We start from the raw sequence: 15614 nt of genomic DNA on the forward strand, positions 1-15614 counted from the left end.
CCACAGTGGTCCAGAGTCTCCTCCGAGAGGGTGAGTCCCCCACAGGGTGCCGAGTGCGTCCTTATAGGTATGTTCCCTGAGCCCTCTAGGCCTTACCTGGTGACCTTAGTCTGGACTCCAGATCCAGAGCCTCTGTGAGAGCCTGTTGCCTTGACATTGGGACGAGTCAAGCTGGTCAGGAGTACTTTCCAGACAATGGCTGCCCAGGGCACTCGAAGGTCATCAGACCTCCCTGGTGCTCACCCGCTCTGTCTCCTGGGCTTTCAGGTGTACCAGCTGGACACAGGGCATTACCTCTGCAGGAACAAGTACTATGGCCGCGGGCTCTCCATTGAAGGCTTCCGCAACGCCCTCTATCAGTACCTGCACAACGGCCTGGACCTGAGGCGTGACCTTTTTGAGCCCATCCTGAGCAAACTGCGGGGCCTGAAAGCTGTGCTGGAGCGGCAGGCCTCCTATCGCTTCTACTCCAGCTCCCTGCTTGTCATCTACGACGGCAGGGAGTGCCGGGCAGAGTCCTTCCTGGACCGCCGGGCTGAGATGCGTCTCAAGCACCTGGATACGGGGCTCCCTGAGGGGGCGCCACCCTGTGGCCCCAGCACCAGCCCCAGTAGCACCAGCCCTGAGGCCAGCCCCTCCTCTCCACCCAAGGTGGATGTCCGCATGATCGACTTTGCACACAGCACGTTCAAGGGCTTCCGGGATGACCCCACCGTGCATGACGGGCCGGACCGAGGCTATGTGTTCGGCCTAGAGAACCTCATCAGCATCATGGAACAGATGCGGGACGAGAACCAGTAGGCCCGGCCCTGGGCCCCCAGAACCCCTTCCTCTCCACCCGCAGGCAGGGACCATTGCTCTGACTGAACTCGCCGTGAGGACACACAGACTTGCTTTTAAAGGGTTATATTTCTCTTTGGTGTAAACTAAAAGAAATGTTTTTAGCTGTAGCCTGGAATCCATATATATAAAGTGAAGGAGGGCACAACACACATCCCCTCAGCCAGGCTCCTTTAGCTCTACGGCTCTGACTGCTGTGTCCAGGCTGACTTAGAAAGGAAGAGGTGCCCCTGGTGGATGGGCTTGGCAGCAGGGACAGGGTACCCTTGGACATTGGTTTCTCTTGCCTAGGTCTTTGGCGTCTGAGGCTGCAGGGCCCTGCTGGTCTTAGGGTGAAGCTGTGGGCTGGTACAGGGCCCCTCTGTGCTCACTCATCCCTTGTTCCTCACCAGTAGAGGATTGGGTGCCCATCCGTTGGGGGACTTCCTAGTCTGGTGGCATGGGCATCAACCAGCTCTTTAACACATGCCCCCCAGGTAGCACAGGGCCAGTTGCACATCGCTGGACCCGTCCTTCTCGGTTCTGACTTGGCATGAGGCTAGATTCATGAAGCTGGGCTGAAGCCAGCTTATGGCAGAGGGCAGGCCCTGGGATCCCCAGGCACTCTTTGGCACTTGAACCTGCTCCTCTTCCTGCCTGCACACCCCAGCCAGCCTTTCTGAGATCCCTTGCCTGAGGAGGCCACCCCTTCTTGCCCCATTGAAGGGGGTCCCTGCTCTATTTGCCGAGGAGAGTCGGTGTCCCAGCAGGCCTCAGGGCGTCTGGTGGCTCTGGCCTAGACAGTATTTGCAGTTCTGGTGCTGTGGGTGGGAGTCGTCTTCCTCTAGCTTGGGCAGCTGTGCTGCCTCTGGATGGTCTGCCCTTCCCAGGGCTCAAGGGCTGTGGTCCGCTCAGGGTGTCACCTTTCTCCAGGCTAAGCTCAAGGCAGCAACCCATTGTGAGGAGCTCCAGTCTTGTGAGGGAGAGCTTGAAGCTTGTCTGTTCATAGAGACATTGTTTGGGCCTTGGGTGCAGGTGTCCAGATTCTGCTAATGAGTTTCGTCTTATCAGTCCTGGGATCCATCAGTCTGTCCATTTGTCCATCTCCCAGCCAGCCCTTGTCTCTTGGGATCTTTTTCCTGGGCTGTAGCCTTGTTCATTAGTAAATATTGATTTCTGTCCTGCCATTTCTGAGGTGAGCTTTTGCCCCTGTGCCTGTTGTCAGCAGGTGCGACCTTTTTACAAAGAATTGGTAGCAAATGAATTGTAGGAGGTGTTTCCCGGATGGCCCAGCACCTTCTCTGTGGGCCTGGCAGTGTGTAGCCCTGCTCCACGTGGACAGTGGTACAGTGAAGGCCCAAGGGGTGATCTTTCTGGTGGTTTTTAATAATTTTTGCCTCCAGCCCTTAATGGCACAGAGACCTGCCACCTCGAACATGTGGCCAGGAGGTGACACTGCACTCACCTAGCCATTGCCAAGGTTAGTGCCCTCCCCTCTGAGCCTAGGGCCACTGTCATGGTTGCTTTGGGCGTGTCCTTGTTTGGGCATTAAAGGTAAGCCTGCCAGCCTGTCGAGGCCTTGGAAGTGGTGGACTACTTTCCGATTCCTTAGAGATGCAGCTTCACACATTTTAAATGGGCTCCTTGATGGATCCCGTCTCTCTCTCAGCCCTCTGATCCTGGTGCCAGTAGTGGGCAGGTTCCCATTCCTTGGGGCTGGGAGGGACAGCTTGCTTGTTTCTGGTCAGTAACGACCATCTTTCCTGTACCATTCTGTGGCTTCAGGGGGGTAGTAGCTCATTCGTTTGGACTGGCATTTCCTGGCAGGGCAGAGGCTAAGACCAAGAGTCAGGGGCCACTTGGGACCCCCTTTAGTTGAACCTCTCCAGCCTGGGGATGTGCTGTGCCTCCTGAGTTCCTGTATTTTGGGAGCACATGCTGCCCCGTTGTGCTCTTCATAGTGAGAGAGACTATACCCACTATCTTCAGCGTTTTCCTGGCACTAAAAAGAGCAGAAGGGCCTGGGATTTGCTGCTACTCCATCAGGGCAGGACCCCTCTTTTCAGCACTTTTGACACTTGGAGACTCAGCTCTGTTACCTGGTGGGTGGTGGGCATGTGTGTGCACACACACACTCTGCCTCTACTCCTTCTGCCTGCTCCTTGTCAGAGAGCCCTGTCCCTGCCAGGCCCTGCCTTCCCAAACCCCAACTTGGGACCAAAGTGCAACGCGGGATCACGGGTTGGGGTGCTCAAGTGACCCCCCTCTCTAGTGCTTCCCTGGGCCAAGTAGACACCAGCCCCCCCCGGGGGGGGGGGGAGTGGGACCGGCGGTGCTTAACGAGGAAGGGGACCAGTGTAGCAACTTGCCAGGGACCCCACCCCTCCCTCACATTGGGGCCTGTGCAGTGGGTGTGGGGGTTTCCCCAGGGGCCAAAGGCCTGGGCTAGTTCTTTAGCCGCTGCTCCCTCGCGCACGTCCACGTGCACGCCCCCTCGATGCAGATTGCTTGGAACTTTATCGCTGTTCAATTTGGTTTTGTTTTTGCCGATTAAAAAAAAGTTTTAATGAGGAAAAAAATTGGAGCACCCTGGGAAGGACCTGGTTCCTTTGCTTCTCGGGGAACTGTGAGGCCTCGCCTCTAGGAATCGCTCTCTGCTCCGCTTTCCCGCCTAAACCTGCCCACGCCGCCCGAGGCCTGCGCCCCCTTCCACTCTCGGCTTCGGCCGCGGCTGGGCCAGCTGCGTCTCCTCGGGACCTTGCGTGCCGGGGAGGGGTGCTCGGGCCTTGCGCCGGGTCGCCCCTTTCTGTACACCTAGCGCTGCCCGCCCCGCTTGTGTCTGAGGTCGTGTATGTCAAAATAAAGCCGCTAGAAACTGAGGTGTGTCCGCGTCTTTGCTGTCCCGCGGCTTCGAGGACAGGCCCAGCCCGACCGCCGCTCGCGTCCGTCCGCCGCGCCCCCGAGCCGCCGTCCCGGGGCGGGGCCGGAAGCGCCCGTGCGGCGGCGGACCTGGCACCCGTCGGGAAGGAAGCCTCGCCCTTGGCGCCAGTTCCGCCTTTGGATCCGCCAATGGTTAGCTGACCCGCGGGCCCGGGGCCCGGTCCCCATGGCAGCCGGCCGCGCTCGGGCTCTTATTGGCTACGTCTGCCGGAGCGCCGCGTGTCAGCGCTCCGACGTCGGCGTCCGTGCCACGTCAACGGCAGCCGATTGGCCGGCTCGGGCTCACGTCACCGCCCGCCTAGGTCCGGCCTGAGTTCGGGGCTAGCCGCCCTCGTCTGGCGTCGCGTCCTGCTGGGTGCAGCCCCGGGCCGGCGTCACGGCGGACTGCGCGGCCAAGGCAGAGCCAGAGTGGGTCAGTCTGGCAGGCGAAGGGCGCGGGGCCGGGCACGGCGGCGGGAGTGCGCGGCAGGGCTCGGCCGGGCGGGCCGGGCCGCGGAGCCCGGGACTCACTCTCCGGCCGCCCGCAGGCGCGATGAAGGCACTGATCTTGGTGGGCGGCTATGGGACACGTCTGCGGCCGCTGACGCTGAGCATCCCGAAGCCACTGGTGGATTTCTGCAATAAGCCCATCTTGCTGCACCAAGTGGAGGCGCTGGCCGCGGTAAGACCCGGGGTCGGTGTCGCGGTGGGACCTGGCAGGACGAGGGACGGCTAGCACTTGGGGGTCGCGGACGCCCGTACCTTCCGGCTGAGCCCTTCTATCGGCCGGCGCTGTTTTGTACAACAGGCAGGCGTGGACCACGTGATTCTGGCCGTGAGCTACATGTCTCAGGTGCTGGAGAAGGAAATGAAGGCGCAGGAGCAGAGGGTGAGGCTCGGACTTTTCACCTTTTTCTTCGCTCCCCGCGCAACCACCCACCCTGGTGGGAGGCACCTGACAGGCGGCTTCTCCCTTACAGCTGGGAATTCGAATCTCCATGTCCCATGAAGAAGAGCCTCTGGGGACAGGTCAGTAAAAGTCCCTTGGGGAGAGGGTTTAGGGCCTGGGAAGGGGTAAGACCCAGCCTGGATGGGGTCTGCTGAGCCTGGATCCAGGGGCTCAGTTGTCCGTCCACCTCCCCCCCCCCCCCCCCCCCCCCCCCCCCGCCCCCGGGGAAGATGGTGACCTGTACTTCTCTCCTAGCTGGGCCCCTGGCACTTGCCCGTGACCTGCTCTCTGAGACTGCGGACCCTTTCTTCGTCCTCAACAGTGATGTGATCTGCGATTTCCCTTTCCAAGCCATGGTGCAGTTCCACCGGCACCACGGCCAGGAGGGCTCCATCCTGGTAAGGGACCAGATCTTTCTTCTCTGACACGCCTGTCCCGCATGCCCAGCCTGTCCCGCTGCCCAGCCTTTAACCCTCCCCTTGTGTTGTGGGTGCAAAGCTGTACCGTATGTATCTTTAAGCATTGGGGCACAGCCCGAGATTTAGGACAGTATGCATTATCGAGGCTCAGACACACCTGGACTGGGCCTGAGGTTCCCCCTGCACTCAGGTGACCAAAGTGGAGGAGCCCTCTAAGTATGGTGTGGTGGTATGTGAGGCTGACACAGGCCGCGTTCACCGCTTCGTGGAGAAGCCACAGGTGTTTGTGTCCAACAAGATCAACGCAGGAATGTACATCCTGAACCCTGCAGTGCTGCGGCGCATCCAGGTGTGTGGAAGCCAGCTGCGGGGTGGGCTGGGGTAGGGCAGGCCCCTACCACCACGGCCCTGCTCACAAGCTGCCCACTCCCACAGCTGCAGCCTACATCCATTGAGAAGGAGATCTTCCCTGTCATGGCCAAGGAGGGGCAGCTATATGCCATGGAGCTGCAGGGTGAGGCAGGGAGGCCACAGGGTAGGGGTGTGGTGTGGCTGGGCTGAGCCCCCTGATGCATTTCCTCCCAACAGGCTTCTGGATGGACATAGGGCAGCCCAAGGATTTCCTCACCGGCATGTGCCTCTTCCTACAGTCCCTGCGACAGAAGCAGCCTGAGCAACTATGCTCAGGCCCTGGCATTGTGGGCAACGTGCTGGTGGTGAGGCCCCCGCCCGGCCCATCATAAATGCCCCTTCTCAGGCTTAGGAGATGAATGCCTCACTTGTATCTTCCCCACTGTCCTTAGGACCCAAGTGCCCGCATCGGCCAGAACTGCAGCATCGGCCCCAACGTGAGCCTGGGTCCTGGTGTGGTGGTGGAGGATGGCGTGTGCATCCGGCGGTGCACAGTGCTGCGAGATGCTCACATCCGATCCCACTCCTGGCTCGAGTCCTGCATTGTGGGCTGGCGCTGCCGCGTGGGCCAGTGGGTAAGTCTAGGGGCTCGGCCGAATGGGGAGAGGGGCAGGGAATGAGCCTGCCTTGCTGACCAGGCCTGCCCCCCTCCCCCGAGGTGCGCATGGAGAACGTGACGGTCCTGGGTGAAGACGTCATCGTTAACGACGAGCTCTACCTCAACGGCGCCAGCGTGCTGCCCCACAAGTCTATCGGCGAGTCGGTGCCAGAGCCTCGTATCATCATGTGAGGGGATACCATGGGGCCGGCCGAGTCCCCAGTTCCCCACTGGCGGGGGGAGCCCTGGTGTGACACATCAGAAGGCCCTGGACTCGCCGTTTCTTTGGGAGGACTAGACGAGGTTGAAGCGGTTGGACGCCTGCCCTCTCCCGTGGACGTAATCTGGCAGGCTCCTTGCTGGGCATACCCCACAAAGCCCGCTCCCTCAAGAAGGGCCGGGCCAGGGCTGTATGGAATAATAATTTAATGCTCACTGTGGCCCTGACTGGAAGTCAAGCTCAGGCACAATCAGGACATGGCTGGGCTCCCGCCAGTGAGGTTACGCTCAGGCAAGGAGGTTGGACGTGGTGGTGGTGGTGGCGGCGGGGGGTCATGGGGAACAGGGCAAGGGGAAGCTCATAAATAGGGCCCAGCCTGGGTCTGAGTTCAGGGCTGGAGGCTGCTGCTGTGCGGGCTAGGCGGCTGAGGAAGTGGTGGTACTTGCGCTGGCCGCCTTCTCCCAGTCCTCTACAGACACGATGGTGGCTTTGCAGAAGAAGCAGTCCTTGTTGTTCATCAGGTGCTGGTTGATACAGGCTCTACAACGGGGGAGGAGGGGGAGGAGGGGGGGAGGAGAGGGCCTGGGTATCCCTGCCGCTTTCCCAGCCCCCTGCGCCCATGGGGCCCACTTACTTGCAGGACTTATGGCCACAGGGCTGGAACACGGCGGAAATGGGGTGAGCATAGCAGATGGGGCAGAGGTCCTCCTCGCTGGTGGGCTGCAGGGAGCAGAGCGCAGGGTGAGCTGGGGCCGGATGCCCAGACAAGGAGCCTATGTCGTGTGCACAGTTGTGCCAGCGTGTATGTGGGCGGCGCACAGCCGGATGCGGCGGCCCCCACTCACCAGGGAGGCAGCAGCTGCCTGGGCAGAGGCAGAGGTCAGGTGTGCCAGCATCTGTTCCACCTGGGCCAGCTCCTCCGCGCTGATGTAATCTGTGTCTGCGGGCGGTAGCAGGTGTCAGACCCAACGTGGCCCTCAAACCCAGTGCCTCTTAAGTACCGCAACTTGGGGTTTTGTTCTTTTTGAGACTCCTGATCTAGTCCAGCCCCAACCCCCTGACCCACCCCCAGTCCACTCACAGCTCTGTAGGGAGAAGCGCTTCCGGTCAGGGGCAGGCAGGGCAGTGCCAGGGGCAGGGGGCTCTGGCTGCCCCAGGAGATAACATATAGAGCTGAGCTGGAAGCAGGGATCAGCAAGGAGCACGGACGTGGCTCGCTCTCTCCTAGGTGGGAGAGGGGAACAAGCGTAGTCAGAAAGCAGTACCTGCTGGAGGGGCGGGGGTGGTGGGGCAATCCAGCTCACCTCTTGTTTTCACCCACCGCCCCCACCCCATGCCCCTCATCCTAGAGCCCAGCAAGAACTCATACAACCTGGGTACCAGTTTAAGGGGGTGACCAGCAGATAGTGAAAGACTGCCTACCCCTAATAAACACTAACTCTCCAAAGAAAACAAATAAAGAACATCACTAGCAGCTTAAAGGAGTGCCTCCCAGGTTTCCCCTCCTACTGTTCTGGGGGAGATGGGCGAGGGCACGGGCAAAGCCACTGGCCAAGCACAGGCTGGGGCATTCGGGGCGGGCTCGCGCCCCCTCTGGCGGCCACGCGGGGAACCTCGGTCGCGGGGAGGAGAGGGGCTGCCCCGCCCCCTCCAACAGGAGCCAATGGGAGGCTGCGGCCCCGCCCTCCTCCGGGAGGGTATTTAGAAGCTGACCAGGGAAAGCCCTCGGAGCGCTGGGGAAGCCAGAGGAGAGAGTGCGGAGTGCAGGCCTGCCCCAAATCCCGCCCCGGAGCCGGGGGAGCAGGGGCGGTGGGCGTGCGGGGCTGAGCCCACAGCCAGCAGAAGTGGGTGAGTCCCGGCGCGGCGTGTCCGGCACAGAGCTGCCCCGTCCCAGCCCCCGGCAGGCGCCACCATGGTCTGGCTGGTGCTGCTGGGCGCACTGCTGTGCCTGTCGCGCGTCGGGGTGGGCGGCCTGGGCGCGGAGGGCTTCCTGCCCTCCGGTCCCCGTGACTGCCCCTACAGGTGTGTGTGCGCTGCCGACCTGCTGAGCTGCGCGGGCCTGGGGCTGCAGGACGTGCCGGCCGCGCTGCCCGCCGCCACCACAGACCTCGACCTGAGCCACAACGCGCTCCAGCGCCTGCGGCCCGGCTGGTTGACGCCCCTCTCCCGGCTGCGCGCCCTGCGCCTGGGCCACAACGAGCTGGACGCGCTAGGTCGCGGAGTGTTCACCAACGCCAGCGGCCTGCGGCTGCTCGACCTATCGTCTAACGCGCTGCGGGCGCTGGGACGCCACGACCTCGAAGGGCTGGGGGCGCTCGAGAGGCTGCTGCTGTTCAATAACCGACTGGCGCACTTGGACGAGCTCGCCTTCCGGGGCCTGGGCGCACTCAGCCGGCTCTACCTGGGCTGCAACCAGCTCTCCTCCTTCTCCTTTGACCACCTCCACGGCCTGGGCGCCACCCACCTCCGTACTCTGGACCTCTCCTCCAACCGCCTGGGCCGCATCCCCGTGGCTGCCCTGGCTGCCCTGCCGGCCTTTCTCAAGAACGGCCTTTACTTGCACAACAACCCCCTGGCCTGCGACTGCCGCCTCTACCACCTGCTGCAGCGCTGGCTCCAGCGGGGCCTCAGTGCCGTCAGTGACTTCGCCCCACAGTACATGTGCCTGGCCTTCAGGGTGCCCACGTCCCGCGTGCGCTTCTTTGAGCACAGCCGCGTCTTCGAGAATTGCTCGGCCGCCCTGGCCGGGGGCCTGGAGCGGCCCGAAGAGCAGCTGCACGTGCAGATGGGTCGGCCCCTGACGCTGCGCTGCAACACCAGCGCCCCGGCTGTGCGCGTCGCCTGGGTGTCCCCAAAGCAGGAGCTGCTGGTGGCCCCGGGGTCCCGAGACGGCAGCATTGCGGTGCTGGCCGATGGCAGCCTGGCCATCAGCAACGTGCAGCCGCGGCACGAGGGGCTCTTCGTGTGCCTGGCCGCCGGGCCGCGCCTGCATCACAACCAGACGCACGAGTACAACGTGAGCGTGCACTCCCCGCGCCCGGAGCCCGAGGCTTTCAACACGGGCTTCACCACCCTGCTGGGCTGCGCCGTGGGCCTGGTGCTCGTGCTGCTCTACGTGTTCGCGCCGCCCTGCCCGGGCTGCCGCCGCTGCTACCGCCGCACCTGCACCTGCCGCCGGCTCTGCTGGCCCCGCGGGCCCGGCCCCCTCCAGGAGCCGAGTGCGCGGCTGTCGGGGCTCGGCGCCACCCCGCCCGACGGGCCCAGCCGCAAGGCCAGTGTGCACAAGCACGTGGTCTTTCTGGAGCCGGGCAGGAGGGGCCTCAACGGGCGCGTGCAGCTGGCGGTCGCCGAGGACTTTGATCTCTACAATCCCGTGGGCCTGCGGCTCCACGCTGGCTCTGAGTCGGCTAGCTCCACGGGCTCCGAGGCGCTGGTGATATCCTAGGCTGCCCTGGGCGCAGAGCCAGGCCACCGCCCGCCCGCTGCTTTGCCCCGCTCCCCGCTGCCGCCCCGGGCAAGAGCTGCCAGATGCTGGGGGCGGCGCGGGGCTTGGTCCTCCAGCCTCCTGTGTGGCCTCGACCTCAACTACAGCAGCCCCACTCGCTGATGGAAGGGCTGGGCTCCCCGCCCTCTCTCCTGCTCTGCCCTCACACAGGGCTCAAAGGCCGGAGGCCCCCGCACGACCTGCTGGTGCCCAAGTGTCCCCCGAGGCCTGGAACTGGGGCCATCTGGAAGGGCCCGTGCGTTAGAGCCCGAGGCACCCCCTTAGGGGCCGAGGCAGCTATCAAGCAGTAGTGGCGAAGAACTGAAGCATAACCATCTTCCCCTTCCCAGTGGGGCAGGAAGAGAGTGGGCGCCCAGGGGAAGAGGAGGAGAGCGCCAAAGGAAGACCTAGGCCCCCACCCAGGGTGGAAGAAGGAAACCCGCACCAACATCTAACCTCCTTTAAGCTTCACAACTCCGTGCAGTCTGGTGGGCAGGCAGAAAGGCGAGAGACCCCTCCCCGCCACCCCTCGGGGGGCCTGGCCCGAGCCCCAGCCAGAGCAGCCTCGCCGTCTCTGGCCAGCGGCATCCACAGGCCACTCTGAGGGCAGGGTCTCTTCCGTGGGCTCACAAGACAGTAAGGGCCACCAGGGCCTGTCCCCCAGCTTTTCAGCAGTAAAAAGCCTGCTGAGCATGGCCAAGATGGGAGGGCTGAGCCAGAACTCACTGTCCCTCGAGGGTAGAAGCCTCTTAAGGGCTGGCACTGGTCTCGGCCTAATGGCCGAGGCCGTGCCCTGGTCTTATACCCATCTTGCCACCCACCGCAGGGAGGCGGGGAAGAGGGGTCTGAGAGCCCTCCTGTGTGGGTGCTGAGCTGGGGGCTCCTACGAGCATCCTGGATCCAGTTGTCCTGGAGTTCCTTAATAAAGGTGGTACATGCTCATTACCGGACCCTTCGCGAACACAAGTAGCAGCGCGTGTCCTCAGCCCGAGCCCAGCAGTGCCGTCCCGTACGTGCAGGATAGCACCCCAGCCCTGCCTGAGGCATAACCACAAGCCAGTGTGCGCTCCGATTCTTCTACTCAGAGCTGCTGCTGCTGCCACCTGGTTGGGCAGTTTGTACCTCACGGCCTTCCGCCTGCCTCAAAAGCCTGATACCGAGGTTCACTGCAGAGGCAAAGAGACAGCGGCAGGAGGCCCTGGCCGGCCCACTCCCGCCAGCCACGCCAGCTCCCGTGGGCCCACGGGCCTCACACTCACCCCGAGGCCGGGCCATGCGCCAGGAGCCGCACCAGGATGCCCGTCACGGCCACCAGAATGGGGTAGTGGTCCACGCTCTCCAGGCCTGGGCGGGGGAGGAGGGAAGGCAAGAGCTGCTGCGTGCTCCTCCTGCAGGGGGTCTAGGCCTGCCTGGCTAGCGCCAGCCCCCCTCCCCAGCACCCTCCCCGCAGAAGGGCGAGCTAAGGCTGCGGGGGCCCAGGCCGGCTGTCCCGACACAGCACGGACGATCAGGCATCCCTGCTCCCAGCGGAGGCAGCGAGCCCCGGGATATGTTGGGTGTGGGGCGCTGGGTCCTCACCAGGCAGCCGCAGGGTGACCACGCGGTCAAACAGGTTCCTCTCAGCCGTCACCCGGTTCAGCACCTGGTTGAGGAGCTGTGGAGCCCATTGGTGGGTGTCGAGGGTGGGCTCGCCACTGGGGCCTTCCCGGGGGCCCCCCTCTCCCTGCCCAGATGGACACACCTGCGCGAGACGCCGCAGCAGCATCTCAGACGTAGGCCGGGCCCAGTCAAGGAATATGTCGGGCACCAGCGTGATGGTCATCTCCAGGACCCGCAGCAAGCTGACTGAGAGGTCGAAGCACGTGGCGCACACCTTGAGCTGCCGGCTGTCCACGAAGTTCCGCTCTAGGCGCTCGGCAGCCTGTTGGATCTGAGCCACCGGCGGGGGGCAGGCAGCGCTCAGTGGCCTGGGGGCGCCGCACGTCGCGCCGGGCCCACTGCAACGCTGCAGCCCGCCCGACCCACCGACCCGCCGTGACGCACCTCCTGGATCATGCCGATGAACTCCGAGAAGGCCCAGTTGAGCTGGTTGAGGACGCTGTTGAGGAAGCTGGGCGCCACGTCGGGCCCCTCCCGCAGCAGCTCCGCCATGTGCTGCTGAAGCAGGGTGGAGGGGCAGGGCTCTGTGGGGGCGCGAGGAGGCGGCGTCACCGAGGACTCCATTCTGGGGCTCCTGCCTGCCCTGTCTACCTCCGTCCTCACTTGTTGGGCCATTGGTGTACGGACAGGAAGATGGCTCCCTGAGAACGCTCAGGTCACGAAGGCGGGAGGACAGGGTACAGCCCTGTCCGGGGGTTAGAGCTAAATCTGTCCCTCCATCTGTTGGGCAAGCCACGGGCTGAAGTCCTTTTCAGCCCCACACCATTCCTTAAGCCTAGAGCTGCCCCCCAGCCTGTCCCCAGCGAGTTCTCAGCCACATGGCTTTCAGGGAGGGCTAGACCCAGACAGGGTGACCCAGACCTCTCCTCACTCGTATCCAGGTCAGCGTCCCTAAGACATACTTGTCTGAGCCCTCTCCTCTCCTCTGCTGCCCTTGGCCTGGCCTTCGCATATGGCCGAGGTGGTGGGTGCCAAGTCTGGGCTGACAGGGAGCGGTAACCAGAGCCCTTAGCCGCAGCTGGGCTGGACACCCGCCCCCCCCCCGCCCCCGCCCATGCAAATCAATAGTTCCTACAGCAGCAGGACAAGTATCTGGTCCCACTGCCATTCTCCATCTGCAGCTCAGTTCCACCTGCAGGCACGACCAAAACAATTGGCAAGGACTTGATGTGTGACTTTGCACAAGGCAATCAGCCTCTGGGGACCCCTTCACGCAAAAACCCTGCCCACGAGGGCAGAAACACACCACGTGGGCCAAGGAAAGCCACCCTGTGGGGTGAGCGCAGTGTGTGGCAGGCAGACTGCAAGCTGGCCCACCCCAGGCCCGCCCTAGGTGAAGGTCCTCGGGTTCACAGGGCTCTGCTGGACCATGGCCCCCAAAGACAGAGCGAAGCCTCTGCTCCCAACCAAATGCCTCTTCCTCTTGGAAGCTCCATGGGCACCGCCTAGTCTGTGCCCCTGCCTTGACTGAAGTACCCAAGGTCTGGCACCAGCAGATGGCAATGAAGGGGGAGAAGGACATGGTGCTGGGACCAGGCTGGAGGTCAGGAAGCTGGTTCAGGGTCCTCACTCTGTGTCAGCTGCAGGCAGCCTGGGAAGATACTGCCCTTTTTCCCTATGACCCAGCAGAGCATTCGGGCCCAAAGGGCACACGTGGCACTGGGGAGCCAGGGGGAGTAGGCCCAGTGTCCCTGGACAGAGAGGAAGCTGGGAGATGGAAGCCCCAGGGGGCAGAGTTGGGGCCCAGCAGGAGTGCAGGACAGAGGCTGGGAGAAGAGAGAAGACTCCTAGAGGACCCAAGAGCAGCCACTCACTCTGGAGACTGGGCAAGTTGGCATCCTCGGGTTTGGTTTTCAGCAGGTGCGGCAGCCGTGTGTAGCGGTACCCGAACCCACAGCCCTGCGAGGGGGGTCCGTGGGGGGTCAGCTGGGGTTAGGGCAGCTCTCCCCTCCAGCCTGCCACAGCCACCTCCCCTCCAGCCGGGCTTACCCTCCACAGCCGCACCAGGATCCAGTTGGTCTGGGCCCAGGGCCGCTGCTCATAGGGAGCCAGGAGGCTCCTCACCATGGCGACACGCCTGCGAGGGCAAGGGGTGGTGGGTAAGGGCTGAGGCTGGGCACCGTGTGGGGCAGAGCGCGTGCCTCCCCGCTCTGGCCCGCACTCACTGCTCCTCGGGGATCCGCTCCACGGCCCGCAGGGAGTGTGGGTAGCACACGTAGCTGGCCAGGGCCTGCATCAGCGAGTCACGGATGTCTGTTGGGACAGGCCGTGCCTCAGCAGGTACCTGGCACGAGCCCCAGCCCCCGCGCCTCACGCCCACCCGGACGGCATTCTGAGCAGACAAGAGCCGGCCGGAGACGCCATCCCATCCCCATGCCCCAAGCCCTCTGGAGGGCTCCTCACCAGTGCCCACGATGCGTGTGTCAGCAAAGTGTTTGGCAAGGATGGCGGCCAGGCGGGTCAGGGTCTCTTCGTAGCCTGCAGGATGGGGCAGGGGCAGTGCTTGGCCGGGGGCGGCGGCTCCAGGGGCAGGCCCATCCCCCTGGCAGGGTGAGCGGGCTTGGGCGGAGGACTCCGGAGTGGACCCCCAGAGCCAGTCTGGGCCGGAGCTGTCATGCAGGGGCTTCGGGCATGATATTCACTGACTGACGGGCCATTGCACAGACTCACTGGCGGGGCGGGTGGGGACGGTCCTGCAAGACTGGGCTCAAGCCCATCTCAGCACACACCTGATGGCTCAGCAGTCAAAGCCCCTTGGGCACCCACAGCTCTGCCTCTGAGCACAAAGGCTGCACCTAGGCCTGGGGCGGGGCAGGGGACAGGCCGGGGGGCCCGATCCAGACACAAACCACCAAGCCCAGGCTGAAATGGTCTGCGAGAAGCCCAAGCTCCTACACACGGCCTCCAGCAGAGCATCCCCGCCTGCTGTGACCTGCAAACACAAGCCGCATCCCGAGGCCAGTGCCAGGGCGCGAGGTGAGGCCAGCTGGCTCCCAGACCACAGCGGCACCGAGGAGGAAGTGAAAGCCTGAGGGACGCCCACCCCGGCACTCCATTTTGTCTCCTTCCCTCCCAGCACCAGGGAGGAGCCATTGGCTCTGGGACTACGGTGCCGGGCAGGGCTCTCCAGCAGGTGGGGCTTTTGCAAATGCTTGTCTACTACAGGGCCGAGGAGAAGAGGGGCTGCCCGCGCCCGCTCCCTCCGCGGATGCGTGCTGCTGGGCTAGGAGGCTCAGAACGGGGCTGCCAGGGCTCAGGCCAGAGGCCTCCTTGTCACCTGGGAGCTCCTCCATGCTGTGCACGGGGCCGAAGTAATTCTTGAGGGCGCTGTAGCTGTTGATGGCCACGCTCAAGTAGAACTCGGGCATGAAGGCAAAGAGAGACCCCGTGCGGTCGCCGTGCTCAACGGTCCGCAGGCAGACGCGCAGCAGCCAGTAGATGTCGAGCATCTTCTCCTGCGGGAGGCACAGGGGCTGCTGCTGGGCTGCTCGTGGGAAGGGTCACAGGGGCATGGCTCGGTCCGGGGGCCCAGGAAAGGCCTCCGTGTTCCCAAGTGGGTGCAGTGGCTCGGGCAGGGCAGTCACGTGTTTGGCAGGCGAGAGGGTGCACCCCGTGCCCAGAAAGGGCAACGCCCCAGCCTAGACCAGAATTCTAGCTTGCAGTTTTTTAAGGGTACAGGTTTTAGGGGCGCCTGGGTGGCTCATTCGGGTTAAGCGCCCAACTCTTGATTTTGGCTCAGGTCATGATCTCAGGGTCGTAAGCTCAAGCCCCATGTCGGGCTCTGCGCTGGGCATGGAGCCTGCTCAGGATTCCCTCTCTCTCCCTCCCTCTCTCTAAATAAATAAATAAAAGACAAGAAAGAATGCAAGAAAGAAAGGTAGGTATGGGTTTTAACTGAAAAGGTGCCATGTGACCAGAAGTCTGGGTTGGAACGCTGCCCCGTGCAAAATGAGCCATGGTGACAAGTGGGGACAGGGCAGTGAAGAAGCACAGCCTCATCTAGGCGCAAGTCAGCAGACAAGGGACTGGATGGCCAGGATGGGGAGGCACCGATGGGCTGTGGGGGCAAGAGACTGGCTGCACAAGCATGGGGCGCACATTTCTGGGGGTGATGGAACCTTCAGAGAGGCCAGCGG

General features: G+C 63.4%; 4 protein-coding genes across 11 annotated transcripts in view; 3 read left to right on the top strand and 1 right to left on the bottom strand.

Annotated features, from left to right (window-relative positions):
- The window catches only part of IP6K1 (inositol hexakisphosphate kinase 1), a 57234-nt gene extending 53536 nt beyond the window's left edge, over window positions 1-3698 (top strand). For all 3 annotated transcript variants that reach the window (XM_045862368.2, XM_064596010.1, XM_045862369.3), the window contains one exon: window positions 268-3698. In XM_045862368.2, coding sequence (XP_045718324.1) covers window positions 268-801 — 534 coding nt within the window. In that variant the 3' untranslated portion in view covers window positions 802-3698. The remainder of the gene's footprint in view (window positions 1-267) is intronic.
- Window positions 3699-4013: 315 nt separating this feature from the next.
- GMPPB (GDP-mannose pyrophosphorylase B) lies at window positions 4014-7816 on the top strand. Its single transcript, XM_064596021.1, has 10 exons — window positions 4014-4171; window positions 4287-4420; window positions 4547-4627; window positions 4719-4767; window positions 4943-5085; window positions 5297-5455; window positions 5542-5620; window positions 5695-5822; window positions 5910-6092; window positions 6176-7816. Exons 2-10 carry the CDS (start codon window positions 4292-4294, stop codon window positions 6305-6307), a joined length of 1083 nt encoding a protein of 360 aa, XP_064452091.1. The 5' UTR covers window positions 4014-4171; window positions 4287-4291; the 3' UTR covers window positions 6308-7816.
- RNF123 (ring finger protein 123) overlaps window positions 6525-15614 on the bottom strand; it is a 30865-nt gene continuing 21775 nt past the window's right edge. For all 6 annotated transcript variants that reach the window (XM_054504748.2, XM_045862358.3, XM_045862363.3 and 3 more), the window contains 13 exons: window positions 14756-14933; window positions 13882-13956; window positions 13644-13731; window positions 13468-13555; window positions 13293-13377; window positions 11863-12002; window positions 11561-11749; window positions 11398-11473; window positions 11079-11163; window positions 7417-7559; window positions 7181-7275; window positions 6970-7055; window positions 6525-6875 (listed from right to left, as the gene is read on the bottom strand). In XM_054504748.2, coding sequence (XP_054360723.1) covers window positions 6752-6875; window positions 6970-7055; window positions 7181-7275; window positions 7417-7559; window positions 11079-11163; window positions 11398-11473; window positions 11561-11749; window positions 11863-12002; window positions 13293-13377; window positions 13468-13555; window positions 13644-13731; window positions 13882-13956; window positions 14756-14933 — 1452 coding nt within the window. In that variant the 3' untranslated portion in view covers window positions 6525-6751. The remainder of the gene's footprint in view (window positions 6876-6969; window positions 7056-7180; window positions 7276-7416; window positions 7560-11078; window positions 11164-11397; window positions 11474-11560; window positions 11750-11862; window positions 12003-13292; window positions 13378-13467; window positions 13556-13643; window positions 13732-13881; window positions 13957-14755; window positions 14934-15614) is intronic.
- On the top strand, window positions 7966-15117 carry AMIGO3 (adhesion molecule with Ig like domain 3). Its single transcript, XM_045862366.3, has one exon. It carries the CDS (start codon window positions 8248-8250, stop codon window positions 9778-9780), a length of 1533 nt encoding a protein of 510 aa, XP_045718322.1. The 5' UTR covers window positions 7966-8247; the 3' UTR covers window positions 9781-15117.

Source organism: Mirounga angustirostris, unplaced genomic scaffold (assembly GCF_029215605.1).
Source record: "Mirounga angustirostris isolate CCGP_5_RB_7025 unplaced genomic scaffold, mMirAng1.0.hap1 SCAF_1, whole genome shotgun sequence".
NCBI classification, from domain to species: Eukaryota; Metazoa; Chordata; class Mammalia; order Carnivora; family Phocidae; genus Mirounga; species Mirounga angustirostris.

Excerpts from the sequence above, each read along its gene's own strand:
- AMIGO3 (XM_045862366.3), top strand. The coding sequence starts at position 8,248 with ATGGTCTGGCTGGTGCTGCTGGGCGCACTGCTGTGCCTGTCGCGCGTC.
- GMPPB (XM_064596021.1), top strand. The coding sequence starts at position 4,292 with ATGAAGGCACTGATCTTGGTGGGCGGCTATGGGACACGTCTGCGGCCG. Across the intron at positions 5,823-5,909 it reads TTGTGGGCAACGTGCTGGTG|GACCCAAGTGCCCGCATCGG; the intron begins GTGAGGCCCCCG and ends CACTGTCCTTAG. Across the intron at positions 6,093-6,175 it reads GCTGCCGCGTGGGCCAGTGG|GTGCGCATGGAGAACGTGAC; the intron begins GTAAGTCTAGGG and ends CCCTCCCCCGAG.